This window comes from Hemibagrus wyckioides, linkage group LG27 (genome assembly GCF_019097595.1).
Source record: "Hemibagrus wyckioides isolate EC202008001 linkage group LG27, SWU_Hwy_1.0, whole genome shotgun sequence".
Taxonomy (NCBI): Eukaryota; Metazoa; Chordata; class Actinopteri; order Siluriformes; family Bagridae; genus Hemibagrus; species Hemibagrus wyckioides.
This window is the reverse complement of record NC_080736.1, coordinates 1,472,501-1,498,111: the sequence shown is the minus strand read 5'-3', so window position 1 is coordinate 1,498,111 and position 25,611 is coordinate 1,472,501. Positions and strand designations below refer to the sequence as shown.

The 25,611-nt window shown below is 38.2% G+C and overlaps 1 protein-coding gene across 1 annotated transcript in view; it reads right to left on the bottom strand.

Annotated features, from left to right (window-relative positions):
• Positions 1 to 19,594, bottom strand: part of cdh8 (cadherin 8) — a 126,637-nt gene extending 107,043 nt beyond the window's left edge. Inside the window, exons 1-2 of the mRNA XM_058382401.1 lie at positions 19,263 to 19,594; positions 17,411 to 17,841 (exon numbers count right to left, since the gene is read on the bottom strand). Coding sequence (XP_058238384.1) covers positions 17,411 to 17,668 — 258 coding nt within the window. The 5' untranslated portion in view covers positions 17,669 to 17,841; positions 19,263 to 19,594. The remainder of the gene's footprint in view (positions 1 to 17,410; positions 17,842 to 19,262) is intronic.
• Positions 19,595 to 25,611: the final 6,017 nt, after the last annotated feature.

Below are 25,611 nucleotides of genomic sequence, written 5' to 3'. Positions count from 1 at the left end.
AAAAAAACAAACGGTCCAGGAGTCTCGGTATGAGCAGGAGGAAGAGGAGCAGCTATGGAAAATAATAAATTGATAAATGAATAAACACTCTTGGCTGCGAGTCCAAACACCGCCCGAGAGCAGATTTTAAATGGGACATTAAGAGATAAACAAGTCAATAGCAGCACCGCCGTTTCCCCTCTGCAGGAATCACTGAAATGTTTCTCCTGGGTTTGGAGTCTCGTTTTATCTTCTGGGTAAAAAAAAAAAGTTCAAATAATTTGCTCACAATAAAACCCATTCCAGAGAACAACAAGTTCAGTCTTTCATCTCAAAATATTCCAAAGACAAGACAATCCTCTTTACCTCCTTTCCCTTTACACTAAAGCTGCACTGCTAATGTCGCTAACAATTAATTAGAAGTCTATAGCCACCAGTTTAGCTTTGATGATTTTTCACCTGGTTATTGCTGGTTGCCATGGTTACGCCTCACCTTAACAGAGTTCTTATTCCTCTTATACTCGAGAAATCTGCCAATGATTCTACTTACGTATAAGTATTAAAAAATAACTTCCTACTTATCTGTTTATTTCATGAGAGTAACATATAAAACGAGTGCATTAAAAAAACAAGTGATTTGTCCTCTGCTCTACTTTACAGAAACTGAATCATCATCCAGTGTCCAATCAGAATCCAGAATTTAATCCTGCATCCAGTCAGAATCCAGAATTTAATCCTGCCTCCAATTAGGATCCAGAATTTAATCCTGTGTCCAATCAGAATCCAGAATTTAATCCTGTGTCCAATCAGAATCCAGAATTTAATCCTGCCTCCAATCAGGATCCAGAATTTAATCCTGTGTCCAATCAGAATCCAGAATTTAATCCTGTGTCCAATCAGAATCCAGAATTTAATCCTGCCTCCAATCAGGATCCAGAATTTAATCCTGTGTCCAATCAGAATCCAGAATTTAATCCTGTGTCCAATCAGAATCCAGAATTTAATCCTGTGTCCAATCAGAATCCAGAATTTAATCCTGTGTCCAATCAGAATCTAGAATTTGGTCCTGAATCTTCATTCAGAGACAGACAGGAAGTGAGATTTCTCTGGTGTTTTTGTACATAAACCATCAAATAAACAGTGTCTTTAGATTAGACGCTGAGACTCAGACTTCAATGTAACCACTTTGAAGCAAGACGCCCCATACCCCCCACACACACCCCCCACACACCCCCACCCCACACCCCACCCCCACACACACACACACACCCCCACACACACACTTGACTCACTGCATTGTACAAAGCTGACCGAGCTCGAATTTAATCAATGACGGACAATCTTGTCTCAGTAGCTGCACACACACACACACACACACACACACACTGAGAGGGAAAAAATGGCTCGTCTTTTTAGTTTCAGAGAGAGAGAGAGAGAGAGAGAGAGAGCTGTTGCTAATGGCATTTTATTTGATTTATTTCATTTTTATTTTATTGAGTCTGTTATTTGATTTGGGAGAAAATTTCCTTTACATTCTGTTTTTTTTAATTATTTTTTTTTAATTTCCTAAAATTCTCAAAAGACTGAAACATCTAGGAGCAAATAATAATTAAGAAATTAAAAAAATAAAAATAAAAAGCACAATATTTTATTATTATTATTATTATTAAAAATAATAATTATTTATAACATGGTATAATACAGTTTTTCTGTTTTTTTAATTTTCTGTACTGATAATTATTATTATTATTATTATTATTATTATTATTATTATTATTATTATTATTATTATTATTATTGTTGTTGTTATTATTATTATTAGTAGTAGTAGTAGTATTTTATTTATACATGGTCTAAATACATTATGATATTTTGGTATTTTCTGTACTGATTATAATTATATTATTATTTTTTTTTATAGAATTCATACATATATTAAAATACACACATAGATAGATAGATAGATAGATAGATAGATAGATAGATAGATAGATAGATAGACAGACAGACAGATGATGAGTGATCTCTGTGGCATGAGTCTTTTGATTTTTTCCAGTAGTTTCCAGTAAAAAAGTGCGAGATGCTAATCCGCTAATCCATAGAAGTTAGTGAAAAACTTCTCTGTAGGCCGTTTCAGGTCATTTTCCCTCCTGCTGCTTCAGTTTCTCGGCATGTTCCAGCGAGTAAAATGCAGAAACCAGACGCTTAGAGGAAGAGAAACGAAGGATGTGGCGAGACAGAGAGAGAGACAGAGAGAGAGAGAGAGAGAGAGAGAGAGAGAAAAGAGCGAAATAAAATGCCAGCGGTTATTTATTTAAACGCTGTCCTGTATACATATTTAATGAAATGTGAGACAGCAGGAACAAGGCCTTTGTGTGTAACGGCAGTCGCACTGTGACCTCGGCGCTGCGGCAGGAAGACGTTTGACTCGAGGAATATGTTCTAGTTTGAGTACAGATAAAAAATAAATAAATAAATAAATGAAAACAAAAAAACCCAGCCACAAAACTTATTAATGGGCACGAAGCCAGAAACATGGCGCAATAGACAAGCTGTCAGCCCGGTCCTGGGAGGCGTTAATGTGATCCCACAGCTCAATTGGACTCGGAGCAACGACCCGGCATTTATTACAGTCACCGAGAGAAAGAGTGTGAGAGAGAGAGAGAGACAGAGAGAGAGAGAGAGAGAGATAGCTAAGCTAGCGGTTAAAGCCTTCTGTGTGTGATCTAGAGCTCCTGGCTAAAATAACACCCTGAATCGAGCACAATAAAAGCTCAAAAAAAGACTAAATCAGACCGTGAGCCTCACAGAAACTGCCTCAAGATGGAGATTTACACATCCAGACGTTTAAACGTCTTCCTTTCTGCTGCTCTAGTCCTGCCATGATAGCAAGAAAAAACAAACCTCACGCATCGTCAGTTCTTACAGTCGAACTAACTGGCGCTCGAGAGGCTGTGAATTTACTCTAGCTTCAGGTGGACGTTAAAGACGCGCAAGTTGGTGTCTAGTTTAAAACTAGCATGCTCAGTCCTTGGGCTAATACGCTGCCTAGCATCCACACTTTAACATAAATAAGATAACATTCATCTATTCAAGCTAACATACCTTTAAGAGTCCATTAAATCAACTACAGTGTCGAAAGAAGGCATGGTTTCAGTCAGATGTTTGATTAGCCATCACAGATGGACGCTGAAGATGACAGTAATCATCTTGGTTAGCAACTAGCGTGTTATTTCCTCTGATAATAGCATCCAATTATCAACATTTCAGCCACATCAAGCTGCAAAAGAAGAAATATTGATCAGAATAAAGATTTTCATGCTAACACCATGTTGTTATTATTATTTTTAGGATAGATTAGCAAATAGACACTGAAGAACACCATGTTTCCTCCATTGCAGCATGCTAATTCCCCTGTTAATGCTGCTACTTCTGTCATGATGCTTTTTATTTAAAGAATGGAAATGATTTAAAGTCGATAAAAATATGCACACTAACAGAAACCTTCTTCTATGTCTAATCAACTATCCTGCTAATTCTGCTCACACCTACATTAGCATCTTCTACATTTCAGTCCATGAAAAACAATTGCTAAAGCATTACATCAGTCACAGATTGAATTAGTGGTCACAGATGGATGCTAAAAATGACCGTCTTTATCTCTGGTTAGCAACTAGGCTCCTAATCCTCTGCTAACACCCTGATTAGCATACCGTTTTCAACATTTCAGTCGCATGAAGCTGCAAAAGTATAAATATTGGTCAAAATAAAGTTATTTATGCTAACATGGAGCTGAATTTATTAAGGTATCAGATTAGCATGCACGGATGATTGCTGGAGATGATCGTCTTTCTGTTTGTTGGCAGCTAGCCTGCTAAGTCCTCTGCTAGGACGTTCCTTAACAAACAAATTTTATTCACGTTTGAGAAAATGACCCAAAAAAAAAAAAAACCTTATTGTGAGTCACACAATTTAATGGCCACGCTTAGAGATGCCAGATCTTTCTTTAGATCCACTTCATCTTTAAATGAAAGCCTGATTTCAATCAGAGATTGAATTAGCACTCACAGATGGATGCTAATGATGACCGTCTTTGTTGCTGATTAGCAACTAGTCTGCTAATTCCTCAGCTAACACCCTCATTAGCATCTAATCCTTAACATTCCAGTCATCAATCTGGTAATTCTGCATGATGTAAAAAACAGATTTTTAATTTAATTATTTTTTTCACAAAGGGCATGATATATTAGAAATTAGATAAATAATCTGTTTGCTAATGCCCTCCTTAGCAACCTAGCGCTGTCTTTTAAAGAACTGTAGCTAACCTAGCTACTCTAGTTACACTTTTTTAATACTCTGATTGGTTGAACAGTGAGAGTTAGCTATTTATCTAAGTTCAGCTACTTCACAGTGAAGCTAGCACACAAAGATGAGCGTTCCTGCTACAAAATAAATTACAATTCGTATATATAATATAATATAATATAATATAATATAATATAATATAATATAATATAATATAATATAATATAATATAATATAATATAATATAATATAATATAATATAATATATAATATAATGATGGAAAAAATGATTTGATCCCCTGCTGATTTTGTACGTTTGCCCACTGACAAAGAAATGATCAGTCTGTAATTTTAATGGTAGGTTTATCTGAACAGTGAGAGACAGAATAACAACAAAAAAATCCAGAAAAACGCATTTCAAAAAAGTTATACATTGATTTACATTTTATTGAGTGAAATAAGTATTTGACCCCTTTGCAAAACATGACTTAGTACTTGGTGGCAAACCCTTGTTGGCAATCACAGACGTCAGACATTTCTTGTAAACCAGGTTTGCACACATCTCACATCTCAAGGAATTTGGGCCCACTCCTCTTTGCAGATCCTCTCCAAGTCATTAAGGTTTTGTCCTGTGACCCTTCAGCTCCCTCCACAGATTTTCTATGGGATTAAGGTCTGGAGACTGGCTAGGCCACTACAGGACCTTAATATGCTTCTTTTTGAACCACTCCTTTGTTGCCTTGGCCGTGTGTTTTGGGTCATTGTCAGGCTGGAATATCCATCCATGACCCATTTTCAATGCCCTGGCTGAGGGAAGGAGGTTCTCACTCAAGATTTGATGGTACATGGCTCCGTCCATCGTCCCTTTGATGCGGTGCGGTTGTCCTGTCCCCTTAGCAGAAAAACACCCCCAAAGCATAATGTTTCCACCTCCATGTTTGACGGTGGGGATGGTCTTCTTGGAGTCATAGGCAGCATTCCTCCTCCTCCAAACACGGCGAGTTGAGTTGATGCCAAAGAGCTGGATTTTGGTCTCATTTGACCACAACACTTTCACCCAGTTCTCCTCTGAATCATTCAGATGTTCACTGGCAAACTTCAGATGGTCCTGTACATGTGCTTTCTTTAGCAGGGGGACGTTGCGGGCGCTACTGGATTTCAGTCTTTCACGGCGTAGTGTGTTTTCTTGGTGACTGTGGTCCCAGCTGCCTTGAGATCATTGACAAAATCCTCCAGTGTAATTCTGGGCTGATTCCTCGCCGTTCTCATGATCATTGAAACTCCATGAGGTGAGATCTTGCATGGAGCCCCAGACCGAGGAAGATTGACAGTCCTTTTGTGTTTCTTCCATTTGGGAATAATCACACCAACTGTTGTCACCTTCTCACCAAGCTGCTTGGCGATGGTCTTGTAGCTCATTCCAGCCTTGTGTAGGTCTACAATCTTGTCCCTGACATCCATGGACAGCTCTTTGGTCTTGACCATGATGGAGAGTTTGGAATCTGATTGATTGCTTCCTTCTGTGGACAGGTGTCTTTCATACAGTTAACGAGCTGAGATTAAGAGCACTCCCCGAGAGTGCTCCTACTGTAATCTCAGCTCCTTACCTGTATAAAAGACACCTGGGAGCCAGAAATCTTTCTGATTGATAGGGGATCAAATACTTATTTCACTCAATAAAATGCAAATCAATGTAGAACTTTTTTGAAATGCGTTTTTCTGGATTTTTTTGTTGTTATTCTGCCTCTCACTGTTCAAATACACCTACCATTAAAATTACAGACTGATCATTTCTTTGTCAGTGGGCAAACGTACAAAATCAGCAGGGGATCAAATCATTTTTTCCCTCACTGTATCCATCATCTGCTCAACTTACAGGTTAACAAATATCACAAATTTAAAATAAACAGTGCTGTCTTCTTCTCCTCCACCACACCACCACCAATATCCACCTCCAATACTACCACCTCACCTTGTCCAGCAACCCCACCATCAAACTCCTCTTTCTCCTCCTTCTCTTTCACCACCAGCACAACCTCCACCACCACCAATCTTCTCTTCCATCACCAATACCATCGCCTCACCTTGTCCACCACCACCAACTACCACCACCTACACCAATCTCCTCCACCATCACCTCCACCAATCTCCTCTACCATAATCTCCACAATTTTTTTCCTACATCACCGCTACCACCATCACCACCTACACCAATCTCCTCCACCATCACCTCCACAAATCTTCTCCTACATCACCACCACCACCTCCTACACCAATCTCCTCCACCATCACCTCCACCAACCTTCTCCTACATCACCACCACCACCACCTACACCAATCTCTTCCACCATTACCTCCACAAATCTTATTTTCTATCACCACCACCACCTACACCAATCTCCTCCAACATCACCTCCACAAATCTTCTCATACATCACCACCACCACCACCACCCACACCAGTCACCTCCACAAATCTTCTTCTCTATCACCACCACCACCTACAACAATCTCCTCCAACATCACCTCCACAAATCTTCTCCTACATCACCACCACCACCCACACCAGTCACCTCCTCAAATCTTCTCCTACATCACCACCACCCACACCACTACCTACACCATTACCTCCATCAATCTTCTCCTCCATCACCACCACCTTCCCAACCCCCTCACCTTGCCTCTTCCACCACCACCAAGCTCCTCCTCCACCCCCCCCCACCAATCTCCTCTTCCTCCTCCTCCTCCTCCTCCACCACCACCATCAAAGCACCTCCCCTTGGGCCAATTCTCACCAACATCTTGCTTTAATAAGTGTGAGAGAAGCTCGTTAGAAGCTGGAGATCGGATGGTTAGATGTAAACAACAAAATCCGAGTCGATTTTCGATTTCTTTTTCTCAAGCATGAAAATGTTTCACCTGAGAAGAAAACACTGGGAGGAAAATCCTCAACAGCAGGAGAAATCCAGAGCTGTGATTCTCAGGAGTGGATCAGCGGTGAGGTGATAGATTATTGATGTGCTGCATGAGGTAAAGCAACTCGGAGCAAAGTTCAGCTTTCAGCAGTGGGGAGAAACAAAAAATAAATAAATAAATAAATAAAAAGATAAAAAGAAAGAGAGAAACAAGTAGAACATCCAACATTCATAACTTAACAGCGTTAAATAAAACACTCTCTCAAATCGCTGTGTGTGATGTTGCCCGAGCTGAAGCAGGGAAGAAAAAAAACAAGGATAGGATCGCAGCACCATGTCGGTGTCTTTTTTTTTTTTTTCTATCTCTCTCTCTCTTTTTTGTGTTTGTCCTCTAAAAAAATCCAACAGCATTTCAGCAGAGCAACAGAGCAAAACTGACATGCTGCTGCTGGTTAACATGAAACAGACAGAGAAGTGGAATATTCCTATATCTTTAACATCAGCCTGCCTGTCTGTCTCCTTTCAGCTATAGGATACCAGAGAAATCAGCTGAGATCTGCGACTGCTGCTCGCTCATCCCTCGCATGACGAAAGCCACCCAGACGCAGCACTCGCGCAGCTCTTAATGCAGTGCAAACATCCGATTTCTATCCAGTTTCTGCACAACTCCAGGAAACTAATCCACTCAGGCTTTCATTAGCGAATGACGGAGTGCTGCTAATTAATATTTGATAGGAAAGTAATCCATATTTAATATGGCGATGTAATTAATAATAACATAATGAATATTTCAAGGTTAAGTTGTAGGATTGAAATGAGAATGTAAGGAAGATGCCATGGAGCTGCTTGGGTGGCCAAGCTAATTACGCTTCTGCACAACATCCTAATAAACATATCAAAAGTGCTGCAGATATAAAATCTGATTCATTTTAAAGCCAAATTATTTCCAAGATTTATTTCTTCTTCTTTTTTTGTGCTGAATTTGTTATCAGCTGCAAACAAGAAAGAATTTATTATGAATTTATTTCCCTTTCTCTTTTGGATCTGTTTATGTGCTAATGACGAAAAATAAAATCTTGTTTTTTAATTTTATTTAATTTTATGTTTTTATTTAATGCTTACCAGGACCTCATTGTGGCTTATATACATATTTATATATTTCTGCAAAATGAATTTTTTTAAGTTTTTTATTTTTTTTATTTTATTTAATTATTTTTGTTTATATTATTATTTATTTAGTTTCATTATTTAATTATTATTTTAATGTTTTAATTTATATATATATATATATATTTCCCTTTACCACAGTTCTGTTGATTTCTCTTCCCAGCAGCACTGACAGTAGCGCAGCTAATCTCGCAGGTTTATATATAAATCTAACACGTCACCGTTCCCTCCTTCACAGAGAGGTTTGACTCCGGTTATGGAAGGAGTCTCCAGTGTCAGCGCTTTGGACCAGTCAGAGGTGAAGCTGTAACTTTCTGACATTTTCAGGACAGTGGAGTTTATGTTCGGTTATTTTTTTTTTGCTAATAGAACAAGCTGTGTTTTTCTCTCTCTCTTTGTAACTTTAAGAGAAGGGTCATGACGGTGCAGCAGGTTGCATGGCTGCCTCACAGCTCCAGGGTCATCGGTTCAATGCAGTGGACTTTCTATTCATGTTCTCCCCAAGTCCGTGTGGGTTTCTTCCAGGTTCTGCTGGTTTGTGGGCAGTGTGTCGACTGGCTAAGATAAATTGCCACTAGGCATGAATGTCCTGCTTATACAACTGCACTGTTTGACCATATAGACAAACAGTTCTCAAAGAGAAATGATTTATATTTACACTCTCGGGTGTCACTTAGATGAGGTTCCTGTTTGGTTCCTCTCCAGGTTTCTTCCTCATGTCGTCTCAGGGAGTTTTTCCTTACCACCCTCACCTCTGGCTCTTTCATTAGGAATAAATTTATACATTTATAAGTTATATTTTCCTGTAAAGCTGCTTTATGATGACATCTGTTGTTAAAAGGAATATACAAATAAAGGGATGTGGTAGCTCAGTGGTTAAGGAATTGGACTACTCATCTGAAGGTGTTCATAATAATTTATAATCACACTCTCCGGTGTCACCCAGATGAGGATGGGTTCTCTTTTGAGTCTGGTTCCTCTCAAGGTTTCTTCCTCATACCATCTAAGGGAGTTTTTCCTTGCCACAGTCACCTCAGGCTTGTTCACTAGGAATGATTTTGTCTAACATCTAGGACTTTTGTACTATGTTTCTTATGTTCTGTAAAGCTGCTTTGAGACAATGTTCATTGTTAAACGTGTGATACAGATAAAATTGAATTGAATACCAGGTCCACCAAGCTGGCTGCCACGGCTGGGCCCTTGAGTAAGGCCCTTAACCCTCAGTTGTTTAGTTGTATAGAATGAGATAAAGTGTAAGTCGCTCTGGATAACGGAAAATGCCAGAAATGTACGTAAAAGTTAGAGTTTTAGAATTTTGAAATTGTCCATAGAGCCCTGCAAAGGACTGCTGTCTCATCCTGGGTGGATTCCTGCATAATTCCCAGTGTTCCTGAGATATACTCCAGATCCACCCTGACCCTGACCTGGATAAATTGGTAAGTGAATGAATAAATCTCAAGAGATGCTGGTGAAAGGAAGTGGCTTGATATTGCACAACATTAAATGAAACTATAAACACATAAAAGATTAACACATTTCAATTCAACTTTATTTATATAGAGATTTTAACAGCAAAGATTTTACAAAAATCCAGAATTAAATTTTAATGTTTTATTTATTTTTTATTTTATTTTTCATTTCAATTTTAAATGGGAATTTTAGAAACAGTATGATGATGATCCTAAAAATAAGAAAAACATTCAGTGCTGTAGGAGGAATAAAATACTTCAGCTGCTAACAGTAAGTCCAATGGATTGTTTATCCTCTAACAGCGTTACACTGACCGTTTGATTCCTTACTTAAAAGACTTTTCTATTAAAGCAATTGTTTATTGCACAAAACAAAGTTCTGAGTGACTCTGACTCGGACCTCGCTCTCGGTTCTCTCATCAGCTCTAAACGCGAGACACATTCATCAGCCGCCGAGTTCGAGAGCTAACACGATTTCTCCACCTGAAAAGACCATCACACCTTAGTTTCAGGGAAAAGAAAAGGGAGAAAAATCTATAGTGCGGCTCATGCTATTATAAGCCGAGCACATTATCCATCTTGTGTTGTCAGGCAGCTTGTTGGAGGCACCAAAGGGAAACGTTGTTTAAAGACACATCCATTTTCTTTGCTGAATAAATAATCAAAGTCACTTTCTCTCGTTGAAAGCGACAGGCGCCGAGATCCCATGACATCGCCCCGGCCTGCTGAATATTAATAGCTTGTTATCAATACTCTCTGTGACAAAAACGTAAAATTCCCATCTAAGATAAACGCATAAGAAGCCCCTCTTTTGTGTAGGATACGTCTGCAGAGACACGAGAAGAACACGCTCCACAATTATCCATTCTGATCCTGCATTACGCCAAATTACAGCCAGAAGAGGAGAAAATAAAAGAGTGCGAGCAAAACAATCTCGCTGACATTTCCCGTTTCCCACAATCAAACCCACCATGTAAACAGACCCGTATTTACTGCATCCTCGCCGTGTGGAGATAACGATTTGCTCCGCCCCCTTCGCTCGCTTTTGATTATTTATTCCAGAATAAAACCGTTAGCGCTTTATAATCCGCCGTCATTATGGAATGTGAAAGACGCCGATGGAGGGAACAAAGATGATAGAAAGATAAAGTCATGACATCTTTTTTCCCTGATGATCAGAGCTTTCACAATTTAGGAACAAAACAACAAGAAAAAAAAAGATTTTTTTGTCTAAATGGCTTGTTGCATGTTATGCTAATCAGCTAATCATAAAAAAGTGAACATCAGGTCAAGCTACATGCCTGTGAGTTACATTTAAATTGGAAATGCAAAATATTTAATGTGAAATAAGACTTTTGTATGTTTTTAAGGCAAAAATGAGCGAATTAGCGAGCAAGATCGTAACCTAAAATGCTAACAGTATTAAATTTACACGGTTATTTGTTTTGGTTAATAATTAAAACTAAAACTTGCCAAAATATAATATGAAAAAAGGAACAAAATCACATTTATTTATTTATTTTAGCCACCTTCACTACAGTGATATTAATTTTAATGTTTTAATTTATTCTGAAAAAACTCTACTATAATATATAGTATTATAGTATATTAATAGTATAGTACTATGGTATTTTTTTGTAATCTTTTTTTTTTAATTATTATTTATTATCTTTAAATGGCAGAAAAAAGTTTCTTTCATTTTTCTGACCTGCCCTTTGGATGTATTTATTTCAGACGCAATCTCAGTTTGCTGAAATGACTTTCAGGTCTCAGTAAATCACACTGCAGGTGATAATCATTGTTTTCTGTTGGCTCTGCCCTCTATTTTAAGTAGATACACCTTCATTTGCATATTTATTAAGGCAAACACAAAATATTCTCATTTGAATAATGAAATGTGAAAGCTATCAAGTTCCCACATGTTTTATATCAGGACCTGTGTGGTCGTATCACATGATCTACAAAAGGTGAGAACAGTGTCGCTTGTTTTTCATACAGAGGAAGTGTTTTAAAAAATGACAAAATATTTTTTTTATTTTGTTTTCAATTATTATTTCAATTAGTTGTATTTTATTGTAATTTTATTTAATTCTGATATCAAGATTTATTTAATTAAGATATTTTATGTAATTTTTCTTGGTGCTGGTATTATGTAGCTTTATTTAATATTTTTTAATAAAACTTTTCAGATTCAACTAGATAAAAGAGAGAAAACCCCAATAAAAATAATATTAATGAAATAAATATTTTATAAATTATTAATAAATAATAATAATAATAATAATAATAATAATAATAATAATAATAATATCTGGAAAATAACATGCAGAAAACATTATTCTTCCATATTTTTAAATTATTTATAAGACGCATTATTTAATAAAGTTCTATAAAGATCATTATCTCTTTTCATATCAAGCCTGATGAGTCATTTAGGCAAAAAAAAATTCAGTCTGGACAAGAGGAGGTTTATGGACTAAAAATAGATCCTAGGATAATAAACATTTGGATATGTAAATATTGTTCTTAAAATTATTTTTGAATAATATTTAAATATGTAAATGAGATCTGGAAGGCTTTTTTTCATCCAGCTGTGTTAAAACGTCTTAGAAATCAGCAGCATTGATGAAGAAACTGATGAAACTTCAAATCAACCTCATATTGTACATAATGATCAGAGAGAGAGAGAGGGAGAGAGGGAGGATGGATGGATCATGTGACCCTAATTAATATTCATGACATCATTGCATCATCAGGGTTCTAAATTAAAATGAATATTTATATCTGCTGCAATGATTTCCTGTGTGATGGAATTTTTCATGTAGGTATTTGGTGTTAAAGTGTAAACGCTGTGTGTGTTCAGACCTGTCTCTATCTTACACACACACACACACACACACACACACATACACTCACACACACACTCACACACACACACACACACACACACACGCACATGCTGAGTTGCACTTTCATTGATTCCAGCTGAGAAGGAGAAGACAGAATGGTATCTCTATATCTCCCCTCCCTTTTTTCACTCTTTTTTTGCCTCTCTGCCCCCTACAGCCCCCCCCCCCCCCCACACACACACCCTTCTACCATTCTGTTTCTTCTTGTCTTTTTTCATTTTTCCACCTTTTTTCCCGCCTTTCCGCTCCCCTATTTATCCCTCAGCCGTCATTCTGCCTCTCTCTCTCTCTCTCTCTCTCTCTCTCTCTCTCTCTCTCTCTCTTTTCCGTCGTTGCCATCCCTGATTCCACATTTATACTAACTGTTCTCTCTGACAGCCAGTTGGTGCTGAAGGGAAGCTCACACACACACACTCACACACACACACTCACACACTGACAGAACAGAAGCTCTGTGCATAATTAAACCTCAGCAAAGCTAAAGGACAGAGCGGGTGTAATCTCGGCCAGAGGATCTTCCGTAATCAACACACAGCCAGGAGGAAGTAGAGTGGAAATCTAAATAAATAAATAAATAAATAAATAAATAAATAAATAAATAAATAAATAAATAAATGAAGATGCTGATTCATATGAGCTATTTGAAGCACACGCAGGCATGCACACACACACACACACAGGCTTGTGCTCCTCATTTTATAGAGTATTAATACTGGGTTTTATTTGACTGTTAAAGTGCTGTGTTTATTAAATTCTAAAATTAACCCTGTTCTCATCAGACCTTAACATTAACTTTAACCTGAATAACACAACAACTTTAACATTAACCCTAAAATACCTGATCATAACCACAGGAACTTCAGTTACAGAAACCATAACCTTTACTGGGTTAGTGCTAACATTAACCTCAGAAACTTGGACTCTAACTTTAACCTCAGTGACATCAATTTAACCTCATTTACATTAAATTTAACCTCAATGACATCAACTTTACCCTGAATGACACCAACTTTAACCTCAATGACTCTAACTTTAACCTCAAAGACACCAATTTAACCTCAGTTACATTAAATTTAACCTCAGTGACACCAACTACCTCAATGACATCAACTTTACCCTGAATGACATCAACTTTAACCTCAATGACACCAACTTTAACCTCATTTACATTAATTTTAACCTCAATGACACCAACTTTAACCTCATTTACATTAAATTTAACCTCAATGACATCAACTTTAACCTCAATGACATCAACTTTAACCTCAATGACACCTAATTTAACCTGAATGACATCAACCTTAACCTCACTGACACCAATTTAGGGTTAGGTTAGGGTCTCAGTTACATCATCCTTAACCTTAATGACACCTAATTTAACCTCAATGTATTTAACCTCACTAACACCTAATTTAACCTCAATTACATCATCTTCAACCTCGATAACACCTAGCACCAAATCTACCATCATAAACAATAACTTTTACTCCATAACTGTAACCTTAATCTTCTTCTACACCAAATCCACTAATTCTACACTCAGTAACTTTAACTGTCACATTGTTAAGACTTTAACCTTAAAACCCTCCAAGTTTAACCTTAAACCTTACTTTCCCCTCATTAGCACTACCCCAGTGAGGTTAACTGAGAACTAAAGTTAATGTAACTCTGGTAACTTTAACCTCAGTGACCCAAACTGACTGAATTAGACCTTCAACAATAACTCTGTAACCTTTTACTTTAATAACAGGATCTCTAACCTCCTTCACCTCAATAAAACGTTAACTTCAACCTAACTGACACAAATTCTGACCCTGAATAAACCTCAGAAGCTCGGGATCTCATCTTTAGAATCACGGTTTAAACGTAAAAATGAAAAACGTTCTTCATCTCATCTTCTCATCACAGGGTCCAACGTCGTATCCCTACAAGGTCAAAATCATTTTCTATTACTATCCTCACAAGGACAAACTAGATACCCACCCCACCCCATCACACACACACACACATATATGACTTGATTCATTTTTTTAATTTGTGAGACAGAGAGCAGGAGGAAATTCTGAGTGCGAATCTAACATGATGAAGGAAGAAAGGAGACATTAGGAGTGAGTGAGAGGGAGAGAGAGAGAGAGATCATGGAGGAGCAGAAAGGCTTTCAATCTCCTCTGCCATGCCACGACTTCCTATCTCAGTGCGATGTGTCACTTATCTGCTCTCCGCAAGAAAGCTCCTTCACCAGCACTTAACCTTGCACAGAAGAAATACAAAATAAATAAATAAATAAAACCCCAGCAATATAAAAATGGCACTCAGTATCCACTGCAGCGCACCAAGAATCCAAATCGCTCAATTATCCCGCCTTAAACCCAGCACATTTTCTGGCACAAAAACCGTCATGACATTAACGGAGTCAGAGAAAGAAATATTTATCACGTATTGAGCTTTCTGTGGTCTTTTCCATCACACTCACGCAGAGAGACTCGCATTAGGACAGCAGAATTAGCCAGAAAAGCATCTGCTTAATTCACCTCGGAGATCGAGCGTGTGCTTATTGCATTTGTTTATTTATTTCTGCTGATCAAAAGAAGCAACGATCCATTCAAAAAGGCCTTTTAATTGCTGCTCGTGAAAAATTGATACGCCGCCTAAGGACGTTTTATTGTGTCCCTGTGATGTGGGGAGGAAAAAAAGCATAAGTGTAAAGCTTGTATTTACTTCACATGCTCGTGTGGCATTAAAGGCTGACAGAGAGAGAGAGAGAGAGAGAGAGAGAGAGAGAGAGAGTAATTAGCTGATCTGCTGCCAAACCTCGGCTCGGAGAGCGTTTTCCACCTCGCTGAGGTTGAGGACGAAACCTCAATCAGCACTACGGCCCCCGAAGTGCACTAAGCTAAACGATCCACTGGCAAAACGCAGTATGTCACCGTCTAAACTCCGCCTGATGGATAACGCAACACTAACACTGCCTCGTCTTCATAGATTTAAACGTAGAATTGTAGGATTGTTGTTGCTCCGGTTGATGAATAAAGCTGTAGCTAGTGCGCTAGTTCGCTAGGGAGAGTGGAGAGCACTGATTTACGGTAAGAGGAGGTTTGGCATCTGGTTTAGGACTAGAGCTCTCTATAGCGTTCTTCATAAGGTTCTAGGGTTTGTCATGGGCTCTTTGTTTCCTACAAAAGTTCACTATAGTTTACTATAATACTTGATAATAAGGGGGAAAAAAAAAATCAGAAAATGATTAAAGGTTCCTCAAAAGGGAGAACTGAGGAACAACACAGATTTCTCAATTTAATCTCATTCAATTAAAAATAAATAAATAAATAAATAAATATTACACTGGAACTGTATAGTTTTAAAAAAATCTGAAAGTTAAAATAAAGATTAAGGGTTAAAAAAAGAAAGTGGGAGAAAGTTAAAACAGTGACCAAAATGTTAAATAAATAAATAAATAAATAAATAAATAAATAAATGAAAAGAAATTATAAGAAAAAGAAAATTTAAGGTAAGGAACTGTACAGGAAAAATTTGAACAAAAAAAGAGCTTGCATTAGCATAGACAAAAAAATATAAGAGAAAGGAAAGTTTTATTGAAAAAAATGATAGAATGAATAAAGGAAAGGGAAGAGGAAGCTGAGTGAGGAAAATGGGGGAAGAATAAAAAAAACTGGAAATGGAATACAAAAGGAAGAAACAGAAAAGTAAAAAAAAAGTATAACAATTCACGTCATGAAAGAAAAAGATTGCATTTCCTTAAAATAAAAACAAATAAAGGTTGAAGGGGAATTTGTTGTGATTTTGTTGTTTTCTGCACTCTGACTTTCCCTGAGATCGATGCCACCTTGCTCACTTTCTTCTCCTAAACCTGCGCTAAAGGCTAAAGCTCCATCCTCATGTCTCAAATAAAGAGATGAAGTGAAGTGAAGGCATCTAACGAGCACCGAGCAGGAAACTCATGACCACAACACACACACACACACACACACATCATTTACCCCAAGACCTCTCACTCTACTGTGAGTCCCTGGTGAGGGACGTGCCAGATATCTATCTCTAGCTGAAAAAATCTACCACACCAGAGATCCTGCAGCACACCAACACACACACACACACACACACACACATGTTCTGTTCAGCTCCAGGGCTCCTGAATGATTCACAGCGCCCCCTTATGGTGTCCCTGATTCAAAACTTTCACCTTGATGCACTTCCAAACCAAAGTCCTTCACCGATCTGGACCATAGACCTAAAGATAAGCTGTTTAAACAATCCATAAATAATGTGAATAAAATCCACACTGAGCCCCAGATGATTCCCCACAACATCCCATCAAATTAGGTCCAAATTCCTGCCTCACCCTTTGCCAAATTTCTATTCAATATCATTCCCTCTCAGCTGTAACCTCCTCCTCCATCTTCTACACCAAAATATGCAAGAGTTTGCGCACAAAAGCACATTTGGTGAAAGTGTCAATAAACCGTCTTGAGTCTTGAGTCTAATTCCTTCATGAAGCTCTAATCTATCTTTGGAGAATTCCATGCTAGATTTTTTTTTTACCACTTCATTCCCAAGTAGTCCGACCGCACAAACATTCCGAAAGCAAAAATTAACTTTTTTTTCTACGTGATAAGCAAGCTCGAGATCCAGCTGAGAACGAAACCACTCACCCTGCCAACGAGGATCGGATCAGGTCCAGAGAATTCCTCCAGCACGAACATTTGATTCCAAACCCATCCCCTTTTGGCCCGATGGAGGACGCCTCGTCCTTCCGGCTGAGAAGTCTCGCTTTCTGAACTCGGCCTGGTTTCTAAACTTCGCGACTGGTCGACAAACGGCGCCGAGGAGCCGAAGCATACACACATAATCCACGCCAGCATGATCCGAGTCCACACGTCTCTCTGCATCTCCTCTCTCCGTTTCGGCATCTTCACAGTCCAGCTTTTCTAGATCTCTCCTTTCTTATTCTTGTACTCCAGTTCTTCCAACTCGTTACTCTTTCCGTCCCCGTGTCCCGAAGCTCGGGTTCATGGTGTCACGGAAAAGCTGCGGTTCACCTCCTGAGCGTGGAAAAAAACGTAATCCATCAAGTGTCAGTCTCCTGTGAAGGAGGGAAAAATGGAGATGGGAAATAATTATTAGCTTCTATATTTTGGAAGAAAGAAAGGTTTCTTTTGGTTGTTCATCATGGTTTAGAGATCATTTTTGAAAATTACATATTTTTTCTGTGTGTGTGTGTGTAATTAATACATCAAACAAAAAAATGTCTTTTTATTGTCCTAGTAACAAGTTGTCCTTCTGTAAATGTCCTTGTCCAAGCCAAGATTTTAAATACAATCCCAGTAATAAATGTCCTTTCAATCCCATAAAACATCTCTCTCTCACGGGCTTCCCCTGCTTTCCTGGTTTATTAATGGCCGCAGGAATCTGAACCAGCAGCCACACCGACTCTTCAGCTGTCAAACACTCTATTAGGCTGTGCTCTAAAATGTGATATTTTAATTAAGGCATGAGCGTCTCAGCAATCGATATGATGTATGCGACTTAAATTCACCCTGATCGAAAATCATCTGCAGCCTACAAAGCTCTGGCTGAAGAAGAAGGATAAAAAAATGACCATTAAATAACAACACATACTTAAAACCCCCCTGATGCAGGATGGAGCGAGCAGGAAGGTTGGATGTGTGTCAATAACGCAATGTCTTATTGTACAAGAGCGCTGAGCAAATCGAGACTGGAACGAGGATGGAACCCATGTCAGAACCCAGCCATGGTTCTTTACAGCTTAGGGGCTTTTTATCCTTTTTTAAAGAAAATTGGAGATATTGAGTGAATCTGAATGTGTACATGAAGTTATCATCATTGTCGGAATTATCCAGCAGCTTACTTGCCATGAGAAAAGAAAAAATATAATCTCCACAAAAGATGGAGGGATTTTTTTTTTTTACTGGAAAAAAGTGAATGAAATGCATATGAAGTTCATTTCACAATATGGAGTTCATTTCCAATAACAAAAAAGAACCGAGAGAGAGAGAGAGAGAGAGAGAGAGAGAGAGACGGATTTGATTTCAGCACCATAAGGGACGGACAGCTCCCCATCTGGGGAAGAAGAAAAAAAAACCCTAACAAATCTCCTATGCAGCAAAAATTAGGCAGCACTCAGGAATTTATTTACTCTCAATTCTTCACACAGAGACGACTCAGTTCTAAGGTCACGACATACAGCTTTACTTTTACACAAGTAACTGAAATCAAACTGATGATGATGAGGATGATGACGATGATGATGAAGATGATGAATGAGTGGAATTCAAGCCAGTTGATAAATCATGGATGAATCTGTCGTGAGACCTGATGCTCGAGCTGTCCGTCTGTTTCTATCTCTGATCAATCGATCACAGACTCAAACATATAACATGCAGCTGAATCACACACACACATACACACATACACACACACACACACACACACACACACACACTGCGTTCGTTCATGCACCTGTTCACGCTAAATGCCACTTACCCGATCCGGCTGCCACGTCTCCTCTGTCGAGGGCTGCTTCAGAAATAAAGCCTCATCGCTTTCTGTGTGTGTGTATGTGTGAGAGAGAGACAGACAGAGAAGGGGAGAGAGAGAGATAGAGAGATAGAGCGTGTGTGTGTTCCTGCGTGTGTGTTTGGGAGAAAAGAGAATGAAGCAGGATAATGGAGGAGTGCGGACTGCTAGAGATGTGTGTGCACGTGTCGGGAGCTCCGGCAGGCTGCTGCGAGCTGAGCGTGCGAGTGTGTGAGTGAGCGCTGTGTGCGTGTGTTGCTTGTGTGTGCGCGTGTGGATGTGTGTGTGTGTGTGTGTGTGTGTGCAAGAGGAGGAGGAGGAGGAAGAGGAGGAGAAGGAGGAGTGTGTGAGGTGGGCTGAGCTTCACTCCATCTATCTATCCATCCATCCTGCTTTCTCTCTTTCTTCTGCTCTTGCTCTGAAGCTCAGAGAGGCTTTTGCACCAGGGGATATACAAGTTTTAAGGAGGCTCTCTCTCTCTCTCTCTCTCTCTCTCTCACACACACACACACACACACACTGGTGTCACAGCTCTCGTCACGCTCGCTTGTTTTGTTTCTGTCAAAGGATTAAAACTGTATTTTTGTATAAAAGCGGAGAGAGAGAAAGAGAGAGACTGTGTGTGTGTGTGAGAGAGAGAGAGAGAGAGAGAGAGAGAGACAGAGAGAGTGTGTGTGTGTGAGAGAGAGAGAGAGAGAGAGAGAGAGAGAGAGAGAGGGAGTGTGCATGTGTGTGTGTGCATATGTGTGTGTGTGTGTTCTGGTTCTTCTGTGCATTGTACAATGGAAAATATATTACTAAAATATAAACATAAATAATCAATATATGAATAAAGCTACACCTGCAGAGGCGGAGCAGGATGTCAGACATTAAACACTTACAAAATAAATAAAACATTCAAAAATGAATAAAAAATATTTTTAAAAAATTGTTCCAGTTTCTGAATAAAATGCGGTTATCTCTTTTATTATATCACTCTCATCACTGTCTCATATCAGTGCAGTGTTAATGTTCATCCCAATAAAGCAACTTTAATCACACTGAATTCAATATGCAGATATGCAAATGATATGCTAATGAGCTTAGGTGTACATATAACATCATCATCATCATCACCATCATCACTTTTGTTCTATAATGTCTTTTGTAAAATTTTAATATTAGTGATGACCATTACAGGATTCCTTAACATGACAAAACCACACACTGAACATTGATCTATCTATCTATCTATCTATCTATCTATCTATCTATCTATCTATCTATCTATCTATCTATCTATCTATCTATCTATCTATCTATCTATCTATCTATCTATCTATCTATCTATCACCATTCTGCATTGTATGTCTCCTTTGAAGCTTTAAAATACATGCAAGAAAATGTTACAAGAATAACAACAACAACAACAACAACAACAACAACAATAATAATAATAATAATAAGAAGAAGAAGAAGAAGAAGAAGAAGGAGAGTGTAAGCTGATCCAAAAGTGTGTCTATGGTGTCACCTGACTGACTGAGTGCCCTCTAGTGGACAAAGTCGGATGTGCAGAAACACGCACACACACGCGCACACACACACACACACACACATACAGAAAAGAAATTATATATTTTGGAAAAGAAGGTCATAATTCTCTATGTTTTTTTAAAGAAAGATAAGTGAAGAGACAGACAGAAAGAGGACAGAGTGCGATGGGGATGGAAAGACAGGCAGACAGACAGTCAGACGGGCAGGCAGACAGAGAGAGGAATAGACAGAGAAGTAGGTGGAGAAACAGACGGAAAGAGAAATAGACAGAGAAGTAGTCTTGGGACAGACAGACAGAGGAGTAGACAGACAGGTCGATGGAGAGACAGACAGATAGAGGAATAGATAGGCAGGTAGATAGAGAAATGGAAAGACAGAAGAATAAACGGAAAAAAATAAGATACAGACAGACAGATAGAGGAATAGACAGAGAGACAGACAGACAGAGGAATAGACAGACAGGTGAAGTTATAGACAGATAGAAGAATAGACAGATAAATAGAGGAACAGACAGACAGATAGGTAGATAGAGAAACAGACTAACAGGGGAATAGCCAGACAGACAGATGGTGGGACATATAGACAGAGGACTAGTAAGAGAATTTGACTGAGGGAGAGACAGAAAAACAGATAGACAGAGAGATTATTGGACAGACAGAATAATGAACAGACAGTTAGATACTGAAATAGGCAGGCAGACAGACAGACATAAAGACAGACAGACAGGGGAACAGACAGACAGGTAGATGGCAAGACAGACAGAGGACTAGTCAGAGAAGTTGACTGAGGGACAGACAGAGAGAGGGATAGACAGACAGATAGATGGAGAGACAGACAGACAGAGGACTAGTCAGTGAAGTATACTGAGGGACAGACAGACAGGAAGATGATGGGACATACAGACCGAGGACTAGTCAGTGAAGTAGACTGAGGGAGAGACAGAAAAACAGACAGAGAGATAATTGGAGAGACAGAAGAAAAAACAGACAGGTAAGTATAGGGACAAATAGACAGACAGACAGATAGAGAGACAGACTGACAGACAGACAAGGGAATAGACAGACAGGTAGATGGTGGGACTTACAGACAAAGGGAATAGTCAGAGAAGTCGACTGAGGGACAGGAAGACAGAGGAACAGACAGACAGGTAGATGGAGAAACAGACAGAGTGACAGACAGATAGACAGACAGACAGGGGAATAGACAGACAGGTAGATGGTGGGACATAAAGATAGAGGATTAGTCAGAGAAGTCCACTGAGGGACAGACAGACAGAAGAACAGACAGATAGAGAGATAATTGGCCAGGCAGATGAATGAACAGACAGGTAAATAGAGGGGCAGACAGACAGTCAGGGGAATAGACAAATGGGTAGATGACGGGACATACAGACAGAGAAGCCGACTGAGGGACAGACAGACAGAAATAGACAAACAGGTAGATGGAGTTATGGACAGATAGAGGAATAGACAGACAGATCGGTAGCAAAACAGCTAGACAGACAGATGGTGGGACATACAGACAGAGGAATAGTCAGAGAAGTTGACTGAGAGACAGACAGACAGAGGAACAGACAGACAGGTAGATGGAGAGACAGACAGACAGACAGAGGAACAGACAGACAGGTAGATGGAGAGACAGACAGACAGAGGAACAGACAGACAGGTAGATGGAGAGACAGACAGACAGACAGAGTAACAGACAGACAGGTAGATGGAGAGACAGACAGACAGAGTAACAGGCAGACAGGTAGATGGAGAGACAGACAGACAGACAGAGTAACAGGCAGACAGGTAGATGGAGAGACAGACAGACAGAGGAATAGTCAGAGAAGTTGACTGAGAGACAGACAGACAGAGGAACAGACAGACAGGTAGATGGAGAGACAGACAGACAGACAGAGTAACAGACAGACAGGTAGATGGAGAGACAGACAGACAGAGGAACAGACAGACAGATAGATTATTCTTTACTTATATTATATTTAAACATTTCTTTCTAGTAAGTTAGATAACAATAATGTAGTGTAATAATATTGAATCTCTCTCTCTACTACTACACCACTCCAGCTACTACTAATAATAATATCATTCATGAATCTCCACTAAACATTTGTCATGTAAATGATGCCTGCAGAATTGTATTTTTTACCAAATTACACTTTTCCCTGTGACTGTTTCATCATCTGAAAGTCCTCCGTCCTGCTGACATGAAGATTAACGATGTGGTTTTGCACAAACAGCTCGCTAAGTGCTTTTTCTACTCTTAAAGCAAATAAAAGTAGAAATGATTATAAAACAGGAGTAATGTGAAGAGGAAGAGGAGGAGGAGAAGGAGGAGGAGTCTCTGCTGCATTGACAAACCTCACACCGGTGTTAACACTCGGATCACGCCCGGTCCACGCTCGAATAATCCGACATTCCCACCTCGGGGATCGGACTCAAGGGAGAGGCAGGGAAAGAGGCGCTGATCCACCTGTCACCCACCGCAGCTGAGGGACAGAACCATTTCAGACATGGACCTACTTTACTGCTGGTTCTGATATGTTTGGGTCGTGTGGGCAGAGCTAATACAGCAGAGATTAATGATTGGTTAAATCAAATATTTACATAATCATTTCATTAAAGTCTCTGTACATCAATCAGCTTCAGAAGTTCTGCACTCACTCTGATGAAGACTTTTCCCTCATTTTTCCATTTCTACATTTTTTTACTTTTTTATTTCAGAGGATGTCATAATTTATTATTAAACATCTTCTTGATATTTGTTTAATTATTAATACACAGTAATGTTCTTCCATCGCTCAAATTTAGCTCCATTTTACACCCTTGACTGACAGAAAACTTTAACTGAATACTAATCGACTATATTATTATATATATATAATTTTTTAAAGAAAAACACACACAGAGAGATTACTTAAAAAATTAACCTGATAAGAAAAATGCTGGAAAAAGAACATTGCTAGTGATTTTTTGTTTATTCGTAAAAACTGAAGTTCAAAAGTAGCATCTGTACCATTTGAGCCAATCAGGTTTCAGTATGCAAATTGAGGGCATTAAATGATATACTAGGGGGAGGGACATGTATTTGCATATTCATTAAGTCTATTTTTGTTGCTGTTTTCTTTTAATTGTTACATATATGTGGGGAAACAACAACAATTATGAAAAAATTGCTTTCTATAACATAACTTTATTAAAATCCAATGCAACAAAAATTTAAAATAATTCCCATTCAGCAAGAATTCCTGTCTCACTCCCAGTATTCCCAGAACAGACTCCGGATCCCTGATTGTTAATCAGTGCTTACTAAAACGAATAAATAAATAAATAAATAAATAAATAAATAAATAAATAAATAAATAGTCTATTCATTGAAGAAATTATATTCTTTATTAATAGAATTTTAGATTTAGATATTTGCAATAAACTTAAAAATATTTATTTTATTTTACTTTTTATTCAACTAATCTGTTTGTCTTTGAATGAATTAATAAACAAATAAAAATATGTAAATGCTGAAATAAATAAAAAAATAAATATATGAATAAATAAATGAATAAAAATGAATACAAATAAATACATACATACATAAATAATTACATAAATAAATAAATAAACAAACTCAGGAGTGAGCTGGGACTTGTCCGGAGTTCCTGCAGTTCCTCGGAGCTCCTCCCCTGCTGGAGGTGTGATTAATAACCCTGACAGAGCGCTAAGCGATGATCGATTGAGGACGTCTGGGCTGGAAAGAGCATTTCCTCTTCACTTACTACGGCTTTTTCTGACGCCTTCTGATATTTTGATCACCGGTGAAGTCTCATTGCAGAAATTAATCAATGACAGAGAAAGAAAGATCCTCTGGAGGAAAAGCTGACAAACTGCACAATGCCAAGGAGGAAGAGGAGGAGGAGGAGGAGGAGGGACCAGTGTGACAGAACTCAAAACACAGCCTTCTGTTTATAGTGTATAAAACTTTCTATTCATTCATTCATTAATCTTCAGCACTTCATCCTGGTCAGAGGTCCGGAGTCTGTCCCGGGAATACTGCAGTGAGGATGGAAGATTTCCTTAATAGGAATCTATTTAAATTGAATAGGAATTATGAATATTAAATTGGGTTTTATAAAACAAAACAAAACAAAATAAAATAAAATAAAATAAAATAAAATAAAATAAAATAACAATTAAAAAATGAATAAATGAATAAATAAATAAATAAATAAATAAATAAATAAATAAATAAATAAATAATATGCACATACACTTCCCACCTGCTTACCAGTATTTCATCCCCTCAATTTGAATTCTGGATTCTATTTGGCTCAACTGGTAATTTCAACATTTTATTTTTATTTTTAATTCATTTGTTACAGAAACACCACCAACAACAAAATGCAGCATTTTTCTTATGACCAGCAACTTGAAATTAATTATTTTAAAGTCATCTCTTGGTTAGATTTTTTATTGTAAAATAAAATAAAGAAAAATAAAGAAAATAAAAGAAGAAAAAAAATCTCAATTTAATCCACAGATTGTAGGTTGTAAATAAATAAATAAATAAATAAACCAGGGGAAAAAAAATATTTAAAAAGGAACGTAGAGACAGAAAAGAAAACAGAAAAAAGTAACAAAGAAAACAAAACAGAAAGAAAGAAGAAGACAAAGTGATGATGTAAAAAGAAACAAAATAACATGAGAGAAAAAATGAGAGAAAGTGTGAAGAAAAGGGGGTGGAGACAACTGTGTTAATGAAGGAAACTGAGGATAATTTAATATAT